This window comes from Urocampus carinirostris, chromosome 16 (genome assembly GCF_059441175.1).
Source record: "Urocampus carinirostris isolate Australia breed hairy pipefish chromosome 16, RoL_Ucar_1.0, whole genome shotgun sequence".
Classification (NCBI taxonomy): Eukaryota; Metazoa; Chordata; class Actinopteri; order Syngnathiformes; family Syngnathidae; genus Urocampus; species Urocampus carinirostris.
The window spans coordinates 10,942,912-10,969,272 of NC_142364.1; the positions used below are offsets into that span (position 1 = coordinate 10,942,912).

The 26,361-nt window shown below is 40.2% G+C and overlaps 1 protein-coding gene across 1 annotated transcript; it reads right to left on the reverse strand.

Moving 5' to 3' along the window:
- Positions 1-10,019: 10,019 nt before the first annotated feature.
- Positions 10,020-21,412, reverse strand: LOC148350278 (alpha-1A adrenergic receptor-like). Its single transcript, XM_088355876.1, has 3 exons — positions 21,355-21,412; positions 15,157-16,228; positions 10,020-11,544 (listed from the first exon to the last, which is right to left on the reverse strand). Exons 2-3 carry the CDS (start codon positions 15,980-15,982, stop codon positions 11,174-11,176), a joined length of 1,197 nt encoding a protein of 398 aa, XP_088212002.1. The 5' UTR covers positions 15,983-16,228; positions 21,355-21,412; the 3' UTR covers positions 10,020-11,173.
- Positions 21,413-26,361: the final 4,949 nt, after the last annotated feature.

The window sequence follows — 26,361 nt, forward strand, 5'->3', positions numbered from 1 at the left end:
TATATAATATTTCATGGTCCCATCATCATTGTTTTGGTCCCATTTTATGTTTTGGTCTGTTAGAGCTGGTTGGTGTTAAAACATGTTTCAGTTGTAGCCATGCATGTGTATGTTCCCAGCATCCTCTTTCTCCTGCATTTTCTTCATTTCTTGTTCATTTCATTTTAATTAGCATTCTTACATCATTGAGTCTGTTTTTTCATAGCGTTGCTGTTTTTGGTTTCTCAAGATCTGAGCAAGCATCCTCCTTTCAGGTTTTGTTTAGTTATAACTAGTTGGCATGGCAACATATCATGCATTATTTTCATGTCTTGTTCATGTAGATCTAATTAGTATTGTTGCATCATTGACCCTGTTTTCTCATAGCGTTGCTGTTTTCGCTTTCTGAAGATCCGAGCAAACATCTTCTTTTCAAGTTTTGTTTAGTTATAACTAGTTGTCATGGCAACATATCATGCATCAGTTTCCTGTCTTGTTCATTTAGATCTAATTAGCATTGTTACATCATTGACTGTTTTCTCATAGCGTTGCTGTTTTCGGTTTCTGAAGATCCGAGCAAACATATTCTTTTCAAGTTTTGTTTAGTTATAACTAGTTGGCATGGCAACATATGATGCATCAGTTTCCTGTCTTGTTCATTTAGATCTAATTAGCATTCTTACATCATTGACTCTGTTTTCTCATAGCGTTGCTTTCTGAAGATCCTTGCAAACATCTTCCTTTCAGGTTTTGTTTAGTTCTAACTAGTTGGCATGACAACATAGTATGCATCATTTTCATGTCTTGTTCATTTAGATCTAATTAGCATTCTTACATCGTTGACTCTGTTTTCTCATAGCATTGCTTTCTGAAGATCCTAGCAAACATCTTCCTTTCAGGTTTTGTTTAGTTCTAACTAGTTGGGATGGCAACATATCATGCATCATTTTCATGTCTTGTTCATTTAGATCTAATTAGCATTCACGGCGGCGCAGTGGTTAGCGCTTGTGCGGCACAGTTCATGTCATGGGAACCTGTCGTGGGTTCAAATCCAGCTCCAGACTTTCTGTGCGGAGTTTGTATGTTCTCCCCGTGCTTGCGTGGGTTTCCTCCGGGCACTCCGGTTTCCTCCCACATTCCAAAGACATGCATTTCAGGTGAATTGGCCGGTCCAAATTGTCCCTAGGTGTGAATGAGCGAATGAGTTGTCTGTCCCTGTGTGCCCTGCGATTGGCTGGCAACCAGTTCAGGGTGTACCCTGCCCACTGCCCGATGATTGCTGGGATGGGCTCCAGCCCCCCGCGACCCTACTGAGGATAAGCGGTACGGCTAATGAGATGAGATGAGATTGTTGACTCTGTTTTTTCATAGCGTTGCTGTTTTTGGTTTCTGAAGAGCCTGGCAAACATCTTCTTTTCATGTTTTGTTTAGTTGGAACTAGTTGGCAATGCAGCATATCCTGCATCTCCTTAACTTCAGGTTTTGTTTATTTAGATCTAGTCAGCTTTGCTCCATGATGTAGCAGGTATGCGTCGTCCAGCCTATGTTGTTGTAGCTTTGATGTGTTTGAATCCTGGAGATCCTAGTAAACTTTTTTGTTCTGTTCCCCACTATATGATACCGATTCCTTTTCGGTAAATAAATCCTTTCATAAAATCTTGTTTCCTGTTTTATGCGATCTGCTTCTCCGGTCGAGCCGGACCCTGAGAGTTATAAAAACTTTCTACTGGTGGAAGTACACATAGCAGTTTTTATGTTTTTCTCATTTTTCTGTCTCAGCTGAGGCGGTATTGCAAACACAATCATGTTGTTTTCATCTGTTGTCCTCACCAGTTGCTTCTACCTCTGCTCTGCGGTGTTTTTCTATTTCATTAATGATTCATTTTTCCTGCTGTGTTGGGACACACAAGTTACATATTTTCCGCTCTGGTGTGAAACCCATCTACGGCGATTGTCACCTCATCTCGTGTTTGTTGATTTCCACTGAGGTTTTGAGTTTTTCCTTTGCCCTCATGTAGGTTTTAGATCAGAGGCTGGTGTAAAATACTCTGAAGTCTGCAATAGTATGTAGTCTGTAAAGCCCTTTGATCCTCCATGTGATTAAGGGCGTCACAAATAAACATGACTTGACTGGACTTGACTTGACTAATGATTTTGAGTTTTTCCTTGCCCTCATGTAGGTTTTAGATCAGGGGATGGTGTAAAATACTTTAATAAGTCTGCAATAGTATGTAGTCTGTAAAGCCCTTTGAGTCTCCTTGTGATTAAGGGCGTCACAAATAAACTTGACTTGACATAAGTAATCGATTGATCGGATTTTGAGATGATGTATATGAATTTTGCAAAAATATTTCAATATAAATGTATTCAAAAATGATTTTCATTTCACATGATTAAATGCCTTTTGTGAGTATTTCCCTGCTCCTAAACATGCTGTTCCTTTAAGAAGTAACTTGATGACGTCGCTGCTGTTCTTTTAGACACGTACATTGTTCAATCTCCCCCTCGTTACACGAATGCCACAGCATGTCCCTGCCACTGATGCTTTTTTTTTGTTTTGACTACTGTGCAAATTTCCCTGCTTTCAAACATACTGTGCCTTTAATGGACAAGTTGAAGATGTCACCGCTGTTCCTTTAGACATGCACATTCTTTTAGCCTAGCGGAAGTCATGACAGCATGTTTTAAACTCTCCGTTTTAACTCTTTTATTTTGTGTAATTGACTCTGTAAGTATGCTAGTCCTTCATCTCATGGTCTGGTGCGAATTTTTTCTTCCAAAAAGGAATTTCTGCTTTTGCTTAGTTAAGTATGTCACTTTGTATATATTAGGATTCATAGTATTTAGCGCATCCTTGTGGATATTTTGTGTAAAAAGGTATTTGCTGTATCATTTAATCGAGCTCGGGTCTCCAACTTTTTTTGTCATAATTAGCTCAAAGGGCACCCAGTTATCATTATGTTTTTACTATGTTGTAATCATGTTGTTACCAGGTTAATTATGTGAAAGAGGGTTTAATAGTCTCAGTCAAACACTAAAAAAATAATTTCACACGAAAAGTCACCCAACACTGGTGAGCTGTCTTTAAAACACGTCCGCGGGCAACTCACCTCTCCGTAGGGGCACCCTGGTGCCCGCAGGCAAAATGTTAGAGACCCCTTGATCTAGTTGATAAAAACATGACAGCATTTTTTTTTTCTATCTACTTAGAAAATCTCATTTTTATTCACAGTCATGCTTTATCGGGACTCATTTTAATTGATTTATATTAATTATTTCATGTGTTTGTAATTATTTAATGAACTCATAATTGTGAGACATAATATAATATTGACTGTGTATATATGTTGGCCGCGGACCTGATAGACTTTTGCCCTTTTTCTTTCTAGACTCTTCTTTTTTTTTTGTTTCCACTGGATTATTGGACTTCGTACGCCTTCATTTCCTCGGGACCACGTTTTTCCCTTTTATTTCTCCGTTGCCACTGACCAAACTGAACATTTGCATTCCACCCAAGTTCAAAGAACTCAGGCTTTGGAATGGGTGGAATGACTGCCCCTGTCAGGACCAGAACGGAGACAGGACCCACTTGCGTTATGTTTCTCTCAGTTTTATTGGAAGAAAGGAAAGGGTTGCACCCACGATCCAGTGATCGCTGGGCGCGGGAAGCAGGTCGCTCTGAACGTGGAAGTGGGACTTCCGTGGCGAGCGATGGCGGTGTCGAGAACGGAAAAACGGGTTAGTAGCTGGGACAGGAGAGCAAAAACGTGGTTGGGGTCGTAAGCAAGTCGTAAGGCAGGAAAGGAGAGTAGACGTGATCAGGATCAAAAACGGGTCGAAGCCGGGAGACAGACAGGAGCAAAAAACAGGTTGGAGTCAGGGTCGAAAAAAGGCTTGCCTAGTGTAAACTTAGGTTCGCCAACGGACTGACAACAGGTGACAGAGTCCGAGGCAGTTGGCTTTGAGGGAGCGGGCACAGGTGATTCACATCGGTAATCATGACAAAGGCGAGCGGTTTACCTCCTTTCGGTATTGAATTAAACAATGTGTGTCTTCAGTTTTCATTTGTTTCGGGTTATTAATTCCACTCCAAAATTATTGAACTGTAACTAAAAGAATCAAAGGTTAATTAATGGAGCGAGTTTGCCTCCAGATTATGAGATTTATCCAATCATCCAACTAAACTTAATGGAAAATAGCGGGCGCCACCTATTGGCCAATTTGGTAATTAAGGAATAGTTCTCCCTAGAAGCTAAAAGAATACAGAAATTAAACCACTCTTTACACTTATTTTTTGTGCATTTTCAGCTTTTAATCAGGCTCTTGTAAAAAAGGAATACTAGTTCAAGACTTTCAAATAAAAGAAAAATATTTTGTTGACAATCAAATCATAAACATAAGCGAATTGATTTTGAAGCCTCCCGATTCATACACCAGCAATTGAAAACAATGAATCAAATTTCTTAAATCCAGCGAGGAATAGAAAATAATTCCTCAACCGTAATTAAATTCAATCAGGCCATAATGCCATCAGGCAAGCTTTCATTTTTTTTGCGAAGGAGGACAACGTCTTCTTCTGCAACTATTAATTATATTTCTGATAGAAAAGGAATTCCAACAATGCCCACCTGATTAGTTTAGCGCCACAGTTTTTGAGCGTCGTCACCTTTCGGAATGTGCAACACGTCAAAGTGTAATCACTACGGAGGCGGGATCATTATCAGGGTCAGAGTTATTGAACTAAAGGCATCACAGTTATAAGCCCCTCCCCAAAAAAGATCCATTCTAAAGATGTCAGGACCAGAACGGAAACAGGACCCAATTGCGTAACATTTACCACAGGTTTTATTGAAAGAAAGAGGAAAGGCTGCGCCCACGACCTGGTGTTCGCTGGACGCCGGAAGCAAGTCGCTCTCGCACTCTGATTGTGATCCGAACACAAAAGTGGATCTTCCGTAGCGAGCGATGGCGGTGTCAGGGACGGAAAAAACTTGTCTGTAGCCGGGACTTGGAGAGCAAAAGCGTGGTCTGGGTCAGAAACGAGTCGTAAGCCAGGACGGGAGAGTAGACATAGGCGGGATCAAAAATGGGTCGTAAGCCGGGACGGGAGAGTAGACGTAGTCGGGATCAAAATAGGTCGTAGCTGGAGACAGACAGGAGCAAAAACGGGATAGGCGGGAGTCATGGTAAAAAAAAAGGCCTGCCTTGTACAGTGTTCTCGTTTGCCTGCGTCCTAGATGCATCATTTTTGCTGGGGACGCATAGTGTCAAATCAACGAGCGTCCTCGGGACGCAACTTTTTTCACACAAAATTGTCATTATTACCCGATTACTTTTTTTTAACAAAGATTTACCGCACTCCAAACTTTTCGTCAGGCAGATCCGCCATTGTTGTTTTGGTCTCGCGGTCCGAGTTTTCGTCTGCACGCCGATCTCGGCAAACGAGATCTTGTTGCTTTGAGATGACGTCATTGTTGTGGTGCTTGTCGTCGAGTTAAGGTGAACATCAACACAAAATTGGTAATTTCTTCAGTGTCAGTAATAAGTCGAAACATAATGCAGAAAGTGATAACAACGGCAATAATTCCGGCACGAAAAAACGGTGGAGAAATTCATCAGAAGATCGCGAAGGCAAGGAAAACACGTGCGTTGGAGGGAACAATTCGACGAAAGAAAATAAAAGAATACTCCTAGCAAGAAAAGGACTTTTCTGCCAAAATGGACTCCATTATCTTCCTGGTTACACTATGAGGAGGATGATAATGGAAGCTACATGTTCTGTGATGCGTGTACCCAGCGTCACAAAAAAAACTGGATTGCATAAATCATTTTGCAATACGAACTTTCAGAAAAGCACATTGGATCGGCACAACGACAATGAAAACCACAAATAAGCTATGGAAATTCTGTTGCTGCAGGAAGAGAGAGGCAAGTATGAACGAATACGACATCAAAACGAAGACTTGGCCATGCTTTCACTGCTAAAGATAGTTAAGTGGATGGCAGTATTTTCAGTATTTTGTATAATGTACAATATTGTGAACTGAAAACTCTGACGCGATAACTGCTTTGTATTACCAATTAACTGTGATGATTAAAACTGAATGAAAATATAGATTTATATAATTATTTCAGCAATAATATTTTGTATAATTTACATTATTGTTGTGAACTGAAAAATCTTGAAGTGATAACTGATTTGTATTACCAATAAACTGTGATGATTAAAACTGAATGAATATATAGATTTATATGATATATTGTCGCCGATTTACAACTTCAACCTCTATAACACTAAATTTTGGGGACCCATAGTTCTCTGTTGGGACCCATAGATTTTTGAGCATGCAAGTCCCCGGGACCCATCACTTTTCATAGGTAAAATGAACACTGCTTGTATAAACAGAGGTTTGCAGACGGACTGACAACAGGAGAGTGACACGACTGGGTTTAAATAGGGACAGGGAGCCAATCAGAACCCGCAGCGGTTGGTGCCAAATGAGCGGGCACAGGTGATTCACATCAGTAATCATGACAAAAGAGGTACATGACCAAGTTGTTCAACAACTTCTATAGAAAATCAAAATATATTCTAACAAGGAACAGAAACACTTTGAATGTTTCGACTGATTGAATATTATAACGTGGCTAAAAGTAACTCATGATTGTGGCGCTCTAGTGCCGCGCTCACATTACGAAGAATGAGTCACTTCAGCCATGCTGTAATATTCAAGCAGTCAAAAGAGTCTAAGCATTTTTGTTCCTTATTAGAATTGGTCGTCTCCCCTCTCTTTGTCTTTGTAATGCAAGCAGGGCACCAGAGAGACAAGATATTGAGTCACTTTTAGCCATGCAATATTCTTCAAATAGCCGATGGACTCTAAGCATTTATGCTCTTCGTTAGTTTTTAAAACAATTTGATCGTGTCTTATCTCTTCCTCTTCCTAATGTGAGCGAGACACCAGAGAGACAGGATAATGAGTCACGTCTAACCACGTTATAATATTGAATCAGACAATTGACTCCAAGCATTTATGTTCCTCATTAGATTTTCCGGAACATCTTGGTTGTGTCCCCTCTTTACCTCTTCATAATGTGAGCAAGGCACGGGAGAGAACCGATAAGTTACTTTTGGGCATGCTATAATATTGAAGCAGCTGAAAGAGTCTAAACATTTTTGTTCCTCATTCGAATTGATTTTCAATTTCTATAGAAGTCGTTGCACAACCTGGTCGTCTCTCCTCTCTTCCCCTTCGTAATGTGAGCGGGGCACCAGAGAGACACGATAATGAGTCACTTTTAGCCACACGATGTTCTTGAAATAGCCGATGGACTCTAAGCATTTATGCTCTTTGTTAGTTTTTAAAACAATTTGATCATGTCTCCTCTTTACCTCTTCATAATGTGAGTGAGACACCAGAGAGACAGGATAATGAGTCACTTTTAATCACGTTATAATATTGAATCAGACATTGGATTGTAAGTAATTATGATCCTCATTAGTTTTTCCAGAACATCTTGGTCGTGTCCCCTCTCTACCTCTTCATAATGTGAGCAAGGAACTGGAGAGAACCGATGAGTTACTTTTAGTCATGCTATAAAACTCATGCAGAGGAAAGATTCTAAGCATTTTTGTTCCTCAGTCGAATAGATTTTCATATTCTATAGAAGTTGCTGCACAACCTGGTCGTCTCTCCTCTCTTCCCCTTCGTAATGTGAGCGGGGCACCAGAGAGACACCATAATGAGTCACTTTTAGCCACGCAATATTCTTGAAATAGCCGATGGACTCTAAGCATTTATGCTCTTCATTAGTTTTTTAAAACAATTTGATCGTGCCCCCTCTTTACCTCTTCCTAATGTGAGCAAGACACCAGACAGACAGTCACTTGTATCCATGTTATAATAGTGAATAAGACAATAGATTCTAAGCATTTATGATCCTCATTAGTTTTTACAGAACATCTTGGTCGTGTCCCCTCTCTACCTCTTCATAATGTGAGCAAGGCATTGGAGAGAACCGATAGAGTTACTTTTAGTCAAAGCTATAAAACTCAAGCAGCCGAAAGATTCTAAGCATTTTTGTTCCTCATTAGAATAGATTGTCTTGTTCTACAGTAGTCGCTGCACAACCTGGTCGTCTCTCCTCTCTTCCAAGGCATGTTTATTTGTTTGGCCCTTAATCACAAAGAGTCTGAAAGGGCTGCACAGATCAAAGACTATTGCAAACCACAGACTATTATGACACATCCCCTCATCTAAAACCTGCATGAGGGCAAATAATGTACCAGTGTAGGCCGGCGATGTAGCTTAATCTGTAAATTGTAAGGTGGAATCCTAGTGTTGAATAGAATGCATCATTCTCTAATAAGTTCCATGTTTTTTCTTCTGTATGTGTATGTTTGTGTGTGCGGCGTAGTAATAGTAATAGTGCTAACCACAAAGTCTTATGTGATTTTCAAAAAAATGACAGTCCTGAACCCAAAATCCCCCCTGATTCTAATTCACAGATTTTGCCTTTCACGGGTTCTTTTTGGAACATAACATTTGCGATTAATGAGACATTACTGCAAACTGTATAAAACCTTCACCTTCGTAATGAGAGTGAGAGACCAGAGAGACAGGATAATGATTCACTTTTAACCATGTTATAATATTAAATCAGACATTTGATTCTAAGCATTTATGATCCTCATTAGTTTTTCTGGAACAACTTGTTCGTATCCCCTCTCTACCTCTTCATAATGTGAGCAAGGCACCGGACAGAACCGATAATGCGTTACTTTTAGTCATGCTATAAAACTCTAGCAGCCGAAAGATTTTAAGCATTTTTGTTCCTCATTAGAATACATTTTCATGTTCTATAGAAGTCGTTGCACAACCTGGTCGTCTGTCCTCCCTTCCCCTTTGTAATGCGAGCGGGACACCAGAGAGACAGGATAATGAGTCACATTTAACCACGTTATAATATTGCATCAGACAATTGACTCCTAGCATTTATGTTCCTCATTAGATTTTCCGGAACATCTTGGTTGTGTCCCCTCTTTACCTCTTCATAATGTGAGCAAGGCACGGGAGAGAACCGATAAGTTACTTTTGGGCATGCTGAAAGAGTCAAAGCATTTTTGTTCCTCATTCGAATTGATTTTCAATTTCTATAGAAGTCGCAGCACAACTTGGTCGTCTCTCCTTTCTTCTTCTTGTTGATGATAACAACAACATGGACATTGTAAACCCTGTTTCATAGAATCTTGAATATAAATGCACACATTTTTTCGTGCATTTAAAGGAAGGCTTGTATAAGAAATGCCCTCACTCCCCCTCACAAGAGACAACGTGCAGAAAGGAGACGCAGAGGAGGGAAACAAACGTATTAGATAAATACGCCGCCAATGATTCATTTTTAAGCTTTTTCATTCCGATGTGGGTTCCCAGCTCCGACAACGACAATTTAAAAAAAACAACACAAGACCTAAAATGTTTAATGTTTCACAATTCTGTCTGTGTCCTTTAAGGACCTCAAACAGGGACTATTTTTCTTCTTACATTTTTCGACTTTTTTCCCCCCCAATGTAGAAACAAAGCGACAACAGAAAAGTGTCTTTGTGACTTCAAAGTGATTTGTCTCAAAGAAACTGCGAGACGCTCCTGCACTTGTCCGATAAGCCGGCTCAAGTTTCTTCACAGCGTATTCGCCTTTTTTTGCGGCCGGAGAAGACGATCCCAGAAACAAAAAACAAGATTTTAAAGGAGGATTTATTTACAGAAAAGGTATCGTGCTGTGTACAGAAACAGAACGAGGAAGTTTTGTGGGAGCTACAGAAGTCAAAGACATCAAAGCTACGCTAGCACGGGCCAGACCACACGTCCCTGCTATGTCATGTTGAAACTCTGACTAGATATAAATAAACAAAACATGACTCTATCTTGACACAAAGTGAAACGAAGCAACTTTTTAAGACTTTTTAAATGTGATTGTCACGAAGCGGAGCGGGGAACAGGAAATAAGGACCCATTCGCGTAGAAGTACTCATAATTTATTGGGGGAGGATGAGGAGGGTACGCATACTCGATCCGGGGATCGATGGTCGCGGAGTGGATTAGAAATCCAAACAAACGAAAAGTTGTCCAAAACGGATCAGACCGAAAACAAAACAGGATCAAACGCAGGCAGATTTACAGACTAGGCATTTCTCAGAATTAAACAGAACTTGCAGAAATCTCACCGAACTCTCACCAAAGTTTAACAGGTATAACAAACAAGTATAACAAACGTTCCAGCAGAGCATAGTTAGAAGGAACGCGTTTAAGTACTCTAAGAAGCGATCAGTCAGATACGTCTCAGGGCGGGGCCAACTGGTCGCCGAGGCGATTGCGCCAGAATCCGGCGCCACCCGGCTGGAACCAGCTGGGCGCCATGGCAACCGTGCCGTACATGACAGCGATAAAAATAAAAGCGATTAGAGATTTGAAATTAATTGGCTCTAACTGAACAAAACATGAAGAAGACAATGCAGAATATACTGGAATATGAACTACGGATGATGTGTTGGGACACTTAATACGCTCTAAGTTTAACTGAACAAAATCACGAGAGACAACACAGGCAATGTTAGAACTCTAACTGAACAAAACATAAAAAAACAAGGCAGTATACATCAAAAACCGGTAACTGGACAAAACAAAGAAGGAAGACAGTGCAGAATATGTTAGAACACTAGCTAACTCTAACTAAATACACCATGAAAATAGGACGACACAGAATGTGGTGGAAAACTAGCTGGTTGTAACTAAACAAAACATGAATGGAAGACATCACAGGATATGTTGGAACATCAACTCAAGCTGAAAAAAACATAAAAGTCAATGCAGGATTGGTTAGCACTCTAACTAGCTCTAACTGAGAAAAACTGACTGAATACCAACTGGTTGTCACTGAACAAAAACATGGATGAAAGACAAAGCGGGATATCTTAGTGCTCTAACTGAACAAAACATGAAAGTAGACAACACAGGCAATTTTGTAACACAAACGAACTGTAACTGACTACAAAACACTTGAGTGTTTTGCAAGGTTAACTCGGTGCTTACCTTGAGCTGGGGATTCTGGTTTAGGTCTGGGATTGGATTGGGTGCGGGTTCTGCTAAACTGTTAATTAGATGAACCTGAAGTTGGGCTTGTTTTAAAACAGCAGTCACACTGCCTCACCAGCATCATGAAGGAAAATATGTAAAACTTTAGTGGAGGACTTTACAGGAACTAGACTTTCATTGTTGGAGAAGCAGCAGGACCTCCAGAGATCCGTCTCCTGGATCTCCAAGTTCCCACCACCATGCAGGCTAGAAAGGTTGGGTGTTTCAGATCCTGGTCCTGAACTTCTGTTGTGAGGTCCAGGACTTTTGGCATTCTTCAGGCAGCGACAATGAAGAACATTAAGGAACGCTTTTTTGAACTCTTTGCTAAAACATGGGTAAATGATGGGGTTGAGGCAACTGTTGAAGTAGCCCAGCCAAAAAGTGATCTTGAAAACCGTCTCAGTAGGTTTGCAGGAAGTGAAAATGGATCCTGGAACACACCAAGATACGTTAAAGACACGAAAGAACAAATGTGCTTTCTACAAATTGCGTATCAATGCTGATATTCACAATCTGGGGTGAGTGGCTGGAGATCACCCACCTGCACCTGATCAGTCCCTACACCCCACTATTCCAGCTTTTCTTATATAGGCTGCATCTGACACCAGAGACATTTATACTTTGAGTGTGTCCAAGATGTCAGGATCTGGCTCTCCATTACAACACTAGAGGGCTCCAAACCTGGGGGAGTGGCTGGAGAGCATCAACCATCTTCCGCGCATTCAGATCCAACGTAAACCTTAACCCATGATCTTCCAAACAACCCTTTCTAAAATGCTCTGTAACGTTTCCTTTTTCATCCAGGTTTTGAACGAAGACATTAGCATCCTAATCAGTTAGCTAGGAGAGCCACTTCAAGAATTCTTTAATTAACACTCACTATCTCTTAACTTGATAAAACTTAAGCGGGAATCGAAGCGGCGACTAAAGATTACAATCGCATTTAACGGAGGCGTCGGTGAGGCTTGTCATTGAGTTTGGACGTCTGCCATTGCGGTGATGTGTAAACCTTGGATTGAATAACTGAAGAATTACTTGGACCTAAATTACTTGGGCCTTCAGCTCTTTATAATAATAATAATAATAATAATAACAATAACAATATATTTCGAAGCGATTTTCAGGACACCCAAAGTCGCTGTACATATAGTAGGACACAACAATACCGCAAGAGTAAAAAGAATTAAAAGGCGGCAATATGTGAGGCAGATGGTCAAGAAAAGGCAAGTCTGAAGAAATGAGTTTTGAGTCAGGATTTGAGTTCCAGAGTAGGGGGCAGAGCGGCTGAAAGCTCTGCTCAACATGGACTGAGGCGGGTAGGGGGTATAGTGAGGTGGAAGATGATTTTAGGTTACGGGTTGGCGTAGCAGTGTGAAGGTGATTGGAAAGGTAGTGGGGGGGCAAGGTTATGAATGACCATGTAGGTGTAGAGCAGGATTTTGGAATTGATTCTATGGCAGATTGGGAGTCAGTGGAGTTGCTGCAGGACAAGGGTGATGTTATTGTGGAAAGTAGAGGCATTTGGAGGGTACGTGACTGACAGGACTTTGGCTGGGTCAGGACGTCTCCAACTATTTGCTTAACTGATAAGAATTTGTCTGGGTCGGGGCGACTCGATTCAAGCGCCCGACTAGAGAAAAACAACACGTCATCGCTGACCGAACACAGTATAAATACCACTGTCGCCCGGACAATTTTGGAACTCGACTGAATGTTTGGATGAAATAAACAACGTGTTCCCCTCTCATTTCGACTCTCTCTGCTCTCTTATGTATGTTTTGGGGCGGGGCCGATATACGTCCTGCTCCGAAAATGTGATGGTGAGAGGTTTTGGTGATGATACGTGCAGCAGAGTTATGGACAAGCTGAAGTTTATGGAGGGACTTTTGAGGTGAACCGTAGAGAGGGGAATTGCAGTTATCGAGGCGTGAGGTGACAAGGTGATGGACGAGGATGGCTGTTGAGTGTGGTGTGAGGGCGGGGCAGAGATGGTTGATGGAGCGCAGGTGAAAGTAGGCTGACCGGGTGATGTTATTTAAATGAGTGTTAAGGAGAGTCTTGACCAGAGGGGAGGGAAAAACTGAGGGATTGTAAACAGAAAGAGAGAAGGAGTCAACTTTAGAGAGGGTAGATTTGGTGCCGATGAGAAGTAGTTCCGTTCTATTGCTGTTCTGTTTTAGAACTGTCGGTGTGTAGGAAGAATAGCATTTCATTGACATGTTTTGGGTTTTCTGTGTCCTACTTCTCTGACTGTTCATGTTTTGTTCAGTTAGAGCTGGTTGGTTTTCAATTATATCGAGCCTTGACTTCCTTTCACCCCTCTGTTCCGTTAGCATTCCAACATGTCTTAGGTGGTCTAACTTTCATGTTTTGTTCAGATAGAGCCAGTAAGTTTGCCTTTATTATTTTACCTAGTCTTGTCATCTCAGACACTTTCATTATTGTTCTATTAACGTGCGGTTCTATTTCCTGTGCTGTCTTCCTTTCATGTTTTGTACAGTTAAAAATCCTGTGAGCATTCTGTATTGAATTTTATGTTTTGTTAACTTAGAGCTCTGTTTGTGTGCCTGGATTACATTTCTTGGCCTTGTCGGCATCGCACTCTCATTTTTTCTGTCCGTGTGTGAGAGTGTTTCCTGTGTCAAGTTCCTTTTATGTTTTTTTAATTTATAGCTAGTTGTTATACATATCATAACATATTAAGTTTCTTGGTCCTGTGTTATTGTTCTATCTTGTTATATTTTCTGCGTCTTTCATGTTTTGTTCTGTTAAGTGAGTGTTTCAACTTACTCTTCAAAGTAATTTTTCCATGTTTTTTTAGTTAGAGCTACTTAATGTGCCTGCATTATATTTCATAGTACTGTTGTCGTCACACACTAATTAGTCCGACTACTTGGGTTTTTTTTTCTTGTTTCCTCTGCCTTTTATGTTTTGTTTTGTTAGAGCTGATTGGTGTCTATTTAATTGTTCTATCCACGTGTGAGTAGGTTTCCTGTGTCCTATTGGTTTTGTGATTTGTTCAGTTGGGACAAGCTGGTATTATAACATATCCTGTAGCATCGATCTTTCATGTTTTGTTCAGTTAGAGCTAGTTTGTGTTTTTTTGTTCAAAATAAGTATTCCAACATATTCCACATTTGGGTATCATCACGTATTATGTTTCGTCTCTTTCATATTCCATTCAGTTCAAACTAGTTGGTATCATATCATACCCTGCATCTTTGTTTTTCCATGTTTTGTTCATTTAGATCTAGTAAGTATTTTAACATGATGTAGCATTGGCTTATGTATGAGTAGCTTGGATGTTTTTGATTTCTGAAGATCATAGTGAACTTCCCTGTTCTGTTACTGTAGACTATGCAATACAGATTCCTTTTCTATGAATACATCTTTTTCAAAAATCTTTTTCTTACCAACATATCACCACCTCTCCAACCATGCTTGAACCTGACAAGAACCTTTAAATGAAAATCCGAACACTTCAATATTTGGGTGTCATGATTACCGATGTGATGCACCTGTGCCCGCTAATTTGGCGCCAACTGCCTCAGATGCTGATTGGCTCCCTGTCCCTCTTTAAACCCACTCCTTTCTGTCACCTGTTGTCGGTCCGTCTGAACCTCAGTGTCCTCTAGGCAAGCTTTTTTGACCCTCCACTCCAACTGTTTTTTGCTCCTGTATGTTCTCCTTGCTTCGACCCGGTTTTTTGATCATGACCACGTCTACTCTCCTCTCCTGGCTTTCGACCCGTTTCCGATTCCGACCATGTTTTTTGCGCTCCTGTCCCGGCTACTGACCCGTTTTTTTCCATTACCGACACTACCATCGCTTGCCCTGGAAGTCCCACTTCCGTGTTCAGAGCGACCTCCTTCCCGCATCCAGCGATCACCGGATCGTGGGTGCAACCCTTTCCTTTCTTCCAATCAAACTGAGAGAAACGTAACGCAAGTGGATCCTGTCTCTGTTCTGGTCCTGACATTCGGATTTAAACCTGTAAATGCTCTTATTTAGGTTTTTTGAAACTCCTAAAATATGAACTTACCAATGGGTAAGACGATGAAAAAGGGAAGCCAACAAAGAACGAAGCAGCCGACGACAACGCCGAGGGTCTTGGCTGCTTTTTCCTCACTATTTGGCATCTTCATCTGAGTGTCGCTGATGTTTTTGGACCTAGCAGCGTCGTGACTTTCTTGGTTCCCTCTGTGGACCCTCAGGATCACCCCGTGGCTCTCCAGGGTGCCCCCGTCACTCTTGAGTCTCTGCCTCTTTGCCATGGCGTACACGCGCCAATACATGGAGACGATGACGGCTAGCGGGATGTAGAAAGATGCTAACGATGAGAAAAGGGCGTAGCCGGGGTCTTCGGTGACCCGGCACACCGATTCGTCTTCGGGGTCCGGCTCCTTCCAGCCAAAAAGGGGCCCCACCGATATCGCAGCCGAGAGTCCCCAAAGAGCAATCACGGCGACCAGGACTCGGCGACCAGTCGCGATAACCAGGTATCGCAACGGATATCGGACGGCGAGGTATCGGTCCACGGAGATGACGCACAAACTGAGGATTGACGCGGTGCAGCAGAGGACATCCAGGGCGGCCCACACATTGCAGAATCGCCGGCCGAACTCCCACCGGCCCAGTGCCTCGGAAATTGCAGAAAAAGGGAGAACAGCGGCGCTGAGTAAGAGATCAGCCGCCGCTAGGTTAGCGATGAAAAAGTGGCTAACGGAACGCCATCGCCGGTGGCACACGACTGACAAAATGACCAGAATGTTGCCCAGGATGCCAAGGACTACAAAGACCAGCAGCGCCGTCCCCAGGAAGACCATTTTGGCCACGTCCATTATGCAATTGCTCCGGAAGACACTCATGCCTTGTCCAAGTTTGATCAGGCCCTGTCTTCAGATCGCCTCCGTGTTCATCGTGTCCTTTTCACACCAACTTCTTATCTTACTCAAGTTGCAAAGGACAACAAACAGCCAAAGGTTTTTTGGGGAGACAAACGCAATTGTTCTGACGCGGAAATCACAGAATCTTCATAAATTCTTTTTTGCTCCCCGCTGGCTTTTTTGTGATTTGTTTACATCCGTGCTGACAAGCGTTCGAGGCTGCAAAACCTGTTCCAAGAAGACAAAGTCGACAGAAAAAACGCTTAAAGGAGGATTTAAACTCACTCAAATTGGAAATGACAAACCCTTTAAATAAAGTCAACTCAAGCCCTGTTTTCTTAAAGTGACAGTGTGTAACAATACCCAACTAGAAGTCATTGTAACTTTGAACTTGAAAGCTTATGAGCCACAACAAAAGACTGAGTGCACCAGGTCTGGTGGATAACTGACTTTGATGCCTAATCAAAAGGCCATTAAAGGAATACAAGAGCAATGAAGAATTGGTCCAACGTTGAAACTCTGACTCACAATGTGGCTAAAGAAGGAAAACGGTAGGGAAAAAAAGCACCAGAGGCCTGAATACCAGAACTCGGCGGACATCACATGCAGCGCTCAACTTTGGTAGGCGAATGACACTGAAGCATGAGCAGCTAACAATAAAAATAGCAGCAAGTTATAGCCTGCAGCCAAGTGGGCGACATGAGTGGCTAGAGAAGGAAACGGTGGAAAAAAGTGGAAGATGCCTGAAAAGCAGAAATCATGGTCTTTTGTCTGCATGAGTTGCTTTGGAAGGCGAGTGACACTAAATGATAATGCAGGGGCAGCAAAAAATAAGGGCTAGCGGGTAGCAGAGCGCTTTAGCCTGCACCCAAGTGATTAACATGAGTGGCTAGTGAATAAAACAGTGGAAAAAATGTCGATGATGCCCAAGTCACAGGACATGGCAACTATCACATGCAGAGCTTAGGGTAACTTAAGTGCTAAAAGCACCCCTGAGAAGCTAACTCATCCGGGCTTCCATAGTCTCAAGATGGCGGCCAAACATGTCAGCTTCTTTAAAGTTGTGTAAATTCATTACAAATTTCTGAAGCTACCAAAAACATTCTTAAGTCCCATCCTTTAGGCATCTATCTTTTGTTTTTCCACTGTTTCCTTCTCTAGCCTCTCATGTTAGCCACTTGGCTGCAAGCTATGACTTGCTCCAATCATTTTTATGAGGTAGCACATGTTTGTTTTTGATTTTTTTTTCTTATTATTTCAATCAATCGTGTTTCATTTCAATGAATGAACTAGTATATTTACAATAATAGGGGCCGCTTTATTTACACACTGTCGCTTTAAGAAGACCAAATACATAAATCATTGCCTCCTCGTCAACTGGTCAGCCATCCATCACCATTTTAGTCACAGGAAGAGAAAAAGCGACCTTATTTCGAATCATTACCGCTGCGATCGATAGAGGAATGCTTAAAAGAAAACGCTCCATCATCCTCACTTCACATCAAAAACAAAAAATAAAAAAAAATTAAATTAAATAAAAAGCCTTCCATTAGTAATCCGAAGAGGTGCCAGACGGCCTGTGTAGTGTTCGTGTCGCATTTTTTGAAAAAGGAGTCTGGATTGTGAGAATTTTTAATAATTACCTCTCCAAGATACAGATAGGCAACTTTTAGTGGAGATAAACATGTCTTGAAAAGGAAAAAAAATTGAAAGGATCTAAAACTTTTGAGGTAACACAGATTGGTCTAATTTGTGTTTTTATTTTTTATATTTTTTTAAACTTTAGGTTATTATCTCAACATTTCTTGATTTCTTGACTGTGTTTTTGTTCTTGTAACATTTATATTTTTCTTTTCAGTAATGCAGCAACAGCCGGAAAAGAAAAGGTTCCATGGTTATCATGTTTTGCTTCTACCTTTAGCGTCACCACAACACTTGGGACCCATAAACAGTATTGTTCCATAAATACAGTAGACACCCAGGATTCGTTGACCCCACTTTGTGTCGTTTTGACTTTAAGGTGTGGAATTACATGTTTTTTGACCCCTCGTTACAACATTTTCTGCTATACCGCATCGGCAACAAATTATTTTAAGTGCCTCAAACTTAGAACACTTTGACGAGTCACAAGATGCCCATCTGCTATTGGTCAGTAAATGGCATTTTTATAGCGCTTTTCAAGTCAATGAAGACCTCCCAAAGCGCTTTACAATGTGCTTCACACCTACCCATTCACACACACACAATCACACACCAATAGGGAGTCAGCCATGTCAGTGTTGTATAAAATGCTGGTTTGCTATTTTTTTTGCTTCACGGCATTCTGCCATTGCCTGAACTCCCTCCCACAATGCCTTTCTCCGTTTTTGTTCAGTTCAAAATCTCATGTAAACAAACTTAAATTTGTCTAGCTATGGGTCCCAAGACTTGCTGTGAAACTAAAGAGAGAAGCAAAAACATGACAGCCATGGAAACAAAGCTCGTGATTATCAAGTAATAGGAAGAAAACATACGAATTACTATTGGTCGATATTGCATAAAATGCGGGCCCACTATATGTTTGCGTCACAGCATCATGCTGTTGGCTGAACTCCCACAATGCTTTTCAATATCTTCATACACTCAAATCCTTGTGCACTTAAGCAAGTCAGCGATACAATACTGTATTTTTTTGTCCTGTATTTATTTGTTGTGGGTCCCGAGACTGTGATGCTAAAGGGAGAAGTAAAAAAATCATAACCTTGGAAACGAAGCTTGCGATGATCTAGAAATACAAAGAAAGAACACGAATGATTAACCTCGCGATGTAGCATGGCCCCAATTGACGAGCAGAACTATTGTTAAAAAAAGTAGATGATTAAAGCAAAGAAATCTTCTATAGCTGCATTCACCCGCTACTCCGCTGGACCAGCTCATGTCATGTCATACTCATGATAAAAAACCCTCATTGCGCAGGTATCCTCTTTTACCTGAGTCTCCGACCACAATCCAGGATCGGACTGTTCAAACATCAGCAGACTCACAAATAAAAGAAGATGGTCATCATCGAATCGATGGACAACCCCAACGAAGTATTACCATATACTTTTCATTTGTAATTTGAATGTATTTATCTGGGAGCCAATGAGGATTGGTTTCTTTCCCCTGCTATAAATCAATTTCCCTTAATGACCCCATGCTTTTCAACATATTAGCATCCTTTACACCAGTATCACATTTGTTGGTCAAGTTAAAAATGATCATCATTTCCATTTGACATTTTCTGATTCTTCTTTTGTTTCTTCTTATTTTTATCCTTTTCTTCCTTACTTTCTAGCAACAAAACAGTGCATAAAACCAGGAGAAAATCCCCCCCACTCCCATCATGTCTTTTCTTGCAGCTCTTCTCCTTTCTATAAATAAAAAAGGATTTTGAATTAAAAAGTCCCCCGCAGGGCCTCTCTTTCCCTAAATGAACATTTTGAACATTTTAGTTGAGGGGAAAAACGACTCATTTTCTTTGCAGGCAAATCCCTCGGCACAATTGCAAACATCGTTTTCTAATGTCTCTTCTGAGAACGCAAATGAGCCAAGCCTTAAGCGCTAGCTTCAGTTTTTCCTTTCAAATGAATTTTTCGCAAAGGAAAATGTTTGAGATCTAAACGAGCCCGTTAATTAAGTGTATTTGTTGACATTTGGATGGAAATTAGTGGCCCACAATCCAGAAAAAGGGTGGGTGGAGACTGCACTACAAATCCCACAATTCCTTGGGACAATCCTTTCATTAGTCGATAGCAATCAAAGATTTTTTTGATGTCAAGAAATGCAGTCAAACTCAAATAGGAGGAATAGCATTAGGCTGTCATTCTCTGCACCTTCTCTGTTTTCTGTATCCTAAGTCGTCTACCTTTCATGTTTTGTTCAGTTAGAGCTAGTTATGGTTCTAATCTACAGCATTGTCTTACATTACATGTAGTTCATGTCCCTGCATCCTACATGTATCTATTTTCATGTTTTGTTCAGTTAGATCTAGTAAGTGACTCAATATATTCTGTGTTGTCTTACTTTCATGTTTTTGTTCAGTTAGAGCTAGTTATGGTTCCAATCTACAGTATTTTCATACATAACATGTCATTCATGTTCCTACATCCTACATGCATCTATTTTCATGTTTTGTTCAGTAAGAGGTAGTGATCATGTATGCGTTACATTTAATTGTCTTGTTGTCTTGATACTGTCTTTATTTTTCCGTCAACTTGTTTGTGTAGGTCTTTTGTTGGCTTCCTTTCATGTTTTATTCATTCAGAGCCAGTCTGTTTTCCAACATTCTGCATCTTCCCCCTTTTATGTTATGTTCAGTTAGACTTAGTCAGTTTTCAAACATGCTGCGTGTTCCTTCTTTCACGTTTTGTTCAGTTAGAGCTAGTCAGTGTTCCAACATTCTGTGTCTTCTTACTTTCATGTTTCGTTAAGTTAGAGAGAGTCAGTGCACCAACATTATGCCTCATCTTCATGTTTTGTTCAGTAAGAGCTAGTCAGTGTCCAAACATTCTTCGTCTCGTTTGATGTTTTGTTCAGTTAGAGCTTATCAATGTTTTAACATCCCTTTCACGTGTTTTTTTTCAGTAATAGCTAGTTAGCGTTCTAACATGTTGCATCATCTTTTTTTAACGTTTTGTTTAGTTAGAGCTAGTGTTCCAACATACTGTATTTTCCTCCTTTCATGTTTTGTTCAGTTATAGCGAGCTGTCGTTCCAATATCTTGCATTGTCTTCAGTGCATGTTTTATACAGTTAAAGCTAGCGAGTGTGCCTGCATTGTATTTCACGCTCTTGTCGCCATCACACTCTCGTTATGTTTAGGTGCAGGAACGTCGCCTTTTCTTTCATGTTTAGTTCTGTTAGAGCTGGTTGGTGTTGTAACATCACATATTTGGTGATCTCCAAACGAAATGAGGCCTCCCTTCTGGACCTCATTTTCCAACATTCCATAACAACTATTCAAGGTATGATGGAAACTGATCAATTATTTGATATTTGAGCTCTGTTTGGACAAGTCCTTGTTAAGTTCCTCCTTAATTGGAATCAGTTAATTGAGCGTTAGTGTCTTTTTGTCTCGCAATACGTCCTTCCGTCCGTTTCCTAAACTATCAGCTGGAAATGGAGTACCAAATTTGTCTTTAAAAAAAAAATAAAGAAGTAAATTTTATGGTTGAATGAAGCAAGCGTGGCTCCAATCAATTTATGAAAAGGAGCTGAGTTGGAGTCATAAAAAGATTTTAATTAAAATGTATAATTCACTGTACGGAATGCAAAGAGCTGGTAGTCGAGGGGGAGGAACGATTCGAAAATCATCCCAGAGAAAAGACGTCTTACCTGATTGGCCGAAACGAGGCTTCATCCCGAGCAGCTCAGACGATGAGACGAAGACAATGTCAAAGTCTTCTAAAGACACATTTGGGACGGCCCACTTCACTTTGCAAGCCACGCCTCTTCCTCACAAACCCCACCTCTTTCTTTCAAGCCCCTCCTCCCAGCCTCATAGCCCCGCCCCTTCGCAAACTACATTTCATTAACACATCTTTCTGTAAAACTTAATTTTATTAACAGAATTCTTTTAAAATGTTGTCCTAATGAGATCAGTGATCAGAGATTAGGTCTTTTGGACGACGGATTTTGGCCTAAATGTGACCTGGTCCATTTTAGACATCCATCCACCCATTCATTTTTACCGCTTATCCTCAGTAGGGTCGCGGGGGTGCTGGAGCCCATCCCAGCTATCTTTGGACAATGGGCAGGAGGATAATCTTAACTGGTTGCCAGCCAGTCGCAGGGCACACAGAGACAGACAACTCACTCGCTCATTCACACCAAGTGACAATTTGTACCGGCCAATTCACCTGACATGCATGTTTTTTTGGAATGTGGGAGGAAACCGGAGTGCCCGGAGGAAACCCACGCAAGCACAAGGGAGAACATGCAAACTCCGCATAGTAAGGCAGGTAACAGGATTTGATCCCATGACCTCAGAACTGTGCCGTGGACCTGCCACCCACTCAGTCGCCGTTCCGCCCCATTTTAGACATGATTAGGTCAAAAACTAGATGTCTGAAATTGGGTCGTGGACCAAATTCAGTCCCCAAAATGTTGTTGCTGTGTTTCCCTGGGCCAAATTTGGCAACGTCCAATTTTTTTGACCAAATTAATATGTATTTTGAACACAACCATGGCCTCTTTTTGACCTAGTTTCAACCAGTTTTTTTTCAAATCTTTTGCTTTTTTTTTTTCAACAAAAGAAGTCAAAATTTACCCCCCACAAGTCGTCTTTTAAAAGACTTATTTTTATGCTTTCAATTTCCGACCAAATAAAAAACCCTGGCCTCTTTTTAAACTTATATTTAACCATTTTTTTTGTTTATCGAAAATATATCCCCTCATAAATCATCTTTTCAACATCTTCCGAAAGACTTTTCCACTTCCAATTCTCGACTGAATAAAGAGGTCTTTTCAACATCCAATTTCCAACTAAATAAAGCTGACTGTGGACGGAATCTTGATATTATCTTTTCAAACCTTTTTTGCTTTTAATTCCAAGTGGAGCAAATTTTGGCCCCTAAGTCATCTTTTAATAGTCTTTTGAAAATTTTCGACGTCCAATTTCCGACCTAATAAGGACGTGTTTTGGACGGAACCTCGGCATCCTTTTTGCACCAGTTTTTTGCTTTTTATTCTATCTAAAGTGTTCTAAATTTAGCCCCCTGAAAATTAACTTTTCGTTGCCTTTTAGAATAAGTTTTTCCACTTCTAATTTTAGACTGAATATAGAAAGCTTTCTAACTTCCATTTTTGACAAGATAAACATGTCTTTTGGGTGCAACCCAGGCCGCTTATTATGTATTTATACACCATTTTTTTCCCTTTTGTGTTAAAAATTCAGCCCCCCAAAATTCGTCTTTTCAATGTATTTTAAAAGACATTTTTCCACATTCATTTTCCAACAAAAAAGGGCTTTTGGACATCATCTATCCATCCATCCATTATTTGCACCGCTTATCCTCAGTAGGGTCGCGGGAGGGCTGGAGCCGATTCCAGCTATCTTCTGGCAGTGGGTAGGGGACACCCTGAACTGGTTGCCAGCCAGTCGTAGGGCACACAGAGACAGACAATTCACTCGCTCATTCACACCTAGGGACAATTTGGACCCGGAAATTAACCTGACATGCATTTTTTAGGAATGTAGGAGGAAACCGGAGCGCCCGGAGAAAACCCACACAAGCACAGGGAGAACATGCAAACTCCACACAGGAGGTTTGATCTCATGACCTCAGAACTGTGCCACATACGCGCTAACCACTGTGCCGCCGTGCTGCCTTGAGGACATAAAACTTGGCTTTTTTTTTTAAAGATATTTTCAACCATTTTTTAGATTTCATCTTAAGTGGTCCGCACCCCCAAATTCTTCTTTTCAACGTCTATCAAATGAACTTTTCAACAAAATGAAGATGTCTTTGGACGGAAGCTTGGCTTCTTTTGACCCCTGTTGTCCAGATATAGCCCCCTAAAATCTAAAAGTCTTTTCAACATTTATTAAAAGCCGCTATTTCCTCAAAAACAAGCAAATAAAGAAAAAAAGGCCAGAAGGTTTGAACGTCGCAAATATTGAACTGATGCCTCAAACTAATCAACTGTTGACTCTGGTTAATCAACTTCTCTCTGCCAAACAACGGCAGTGTGCTAGCTATGCTAATCGCTATGGATGCTAATCTCTTTGTTTTATTGTTGACATGATTCTGATCCCTTCAGACACTTAGGCTAATCAAATATTGAACAAATATTTCCAAACATCAACTTTTTGCCGCTAGCAGTTTGCCTCCATCGCTAGCGACCTAACATTTTCGCCCATTAGAAGCTAACTTTGCTATCCTAAAGTTGACTTGAACTTTCTTTACACGCTGGAGATTGTGTCATCCATTGTGCTCATCAGTCTCTTTAGTGATAATGCTAGCAACTTAGCATTTTCACCAGATGTGTGTTAACAGTGCTACGCTAAAGTTTACTGGGACTTCATTTAAAACTTAAAATTTGTTCACAATTACTGATCATGTTTGTTTATTATTTTTTTTTCATCCGTCGCTAGCAGATAGACACCGTTGCTAGTGACCTAGCATTTAAGTCAATTATGCTAGGCGAAAATCCACTGGAACTCCATTTAAAAACTGGAAGACCCTAATGTTTATAGCTTTTGGTCTTATTTTTATGCTCATCAGTCACTATGTGATTAGCCTAGCAACTTAGCATTTTTCGAAGCTAACTGTGTTTTGCTAAAGACTTGAACTCCGTTTAAAAACTGTAAAATCTTTGTGACAACAGATTTTTTCAGTTTTGTTTGTTGTCGTCATTTCATCTTATTCCTGGTCTGGTCTATAGAGTTTATGATATATAGCTTGTAAATATGAAGACATAAAAGTTAGCTTAGCGAGAAGGAAGCAGGAGTTTTAATGCAAGGGCTGTCGCCAAGCCAAGTTGCTTTTATCCGTAATTAAAATGGAAAAATATCCACGTTTTGGCAAGTCGCATATAAATATTAACGATAGACTTGGCAGCTTGAAAGGCTTTCAAATTATTTTATGAGTCGACCTCAGCCGGACTCCCACTTAAATGTTATCGAGTTCAAAATCAAAAGTTAGCCGCTAGCTGTAAAAGTTAATAAAGTCAGTCGAAGAATTCAAATGATTTTTAGATCCTGTTTCGTGCAAAAACATTTCTCTACGCATGTATTCACAAATTAATATTGGTTGTAATACAATTTTATTTTTCCTGAGTAGATCGCCCTGCTATTAAACATGCTGTGCCTTTAATGGACATCTCTATGTCACTACTGTTACATTAGTCATAGAATTCAACCAATTATTTAAAGTCCTGTTTCATATGATTTGTGCAGTATTTTATACAATTTTTTTGCTAAAATTTATCAGAACATATTAAAAATCGATATATAATCGAGCATTTTACATACAATGTTTTTCTCCTACTGTGCAGATTATCTGCTTTTAAACATACTGTACCTTTAAGAGACTACTTGATGTAACCTCTGTTCCTCTAGTCATCAAATTAAACTAATTTCATTTTTAGGTACTGACAAATTCAGTCAGTGTTTCATACAACTTTGCTGTGTTATGCAATAATGTACTTTATATGATTTCTTTTGCAAAAATATTTTACTACAAATGTATTCATAAACGAAATACAGTTTTCATATAATGTAGGTTTTTATGTGCATGCTGTTCTGATTTTCACGCTCTTAAAGACTTAATTCAATTGATCTACGTTTTCTAGGTCCTGCCAAGTGAGGTCAGTGTTTTTTTTCGGATTTTATCAGGGTTTTTTTTTTTCAAATATATTTCAATACATTCATAGTCAGAATTTTGATTTAACATACATTTTTGCCCAATTGTTCAGATTGCCCTGCTCTTAAAAAGGCTGTGCCTTTAAGAGACAATTCACTGATGTCACTGCTTTGTCGTGTTTTCTAAAACTGTTTGCAAATATATTTTAATAGAATCATATTCAGAATTTTGATTTATCATATATTTTTTCCCTATTACTCAGATCGCCCTGCTCTTAAACATAGTGTGCCTTTAAGGGACAATTCACTAATGTCACTGCTGTTATTTTGTCATGTTCCCTACAACTTTTGACAAATATATTTCAATACAATCATATTTAGAAGTTTGATTTAACATACATTTTGTTCCGATTGCTCAGATGGCCCTGCTCTTAAACATGCTGTGCCTTTAAGAGACAATTCACTGATGTCACTGCTGTTACTTTGTCGTGTTTTCTAAAAGTTTATGCAAATAGATTTTAATAGAATCATTTTCAGAATTTAGATTAATTATACATGTTTTCCCTATTACGCAGATCGCCCTGCTCTTAAACATGGTGTGCCTTTAAGGGACAATTCACTGATGTCACTGCTGTTACTTTGTCATGTTCCCTACAACTTCTTGCAAATATATTTCAGTACAATCATATTCAGAATTTTGATTGAACATACAATTATTTTTCCTACTGTGCAGATCACCCAGCTCTTAAACATTCTGTGCCTTTAAGAGACAATGTGATCCCAGGGCTGTTATTTTAGACAGAAGAAGACAGCCTAATTTTTGGAATTTACTCAGGCTAAGTTTTGGGGTTTTTTGAAAGAAGCAATCTATATTTTAATAAAACTTATAATACAAACTTTGGGGAGTAAATCTTTATAATTTCCCTCTAATTTATTGAGCTTTTTTTTTTAGAAAACAACTTTTTTTGGTGGGTGCGGGGGTCGAATTGATCCTTTTCCCCCCCTTTAATATGTGAAAAACAAACAAACCATTTTGG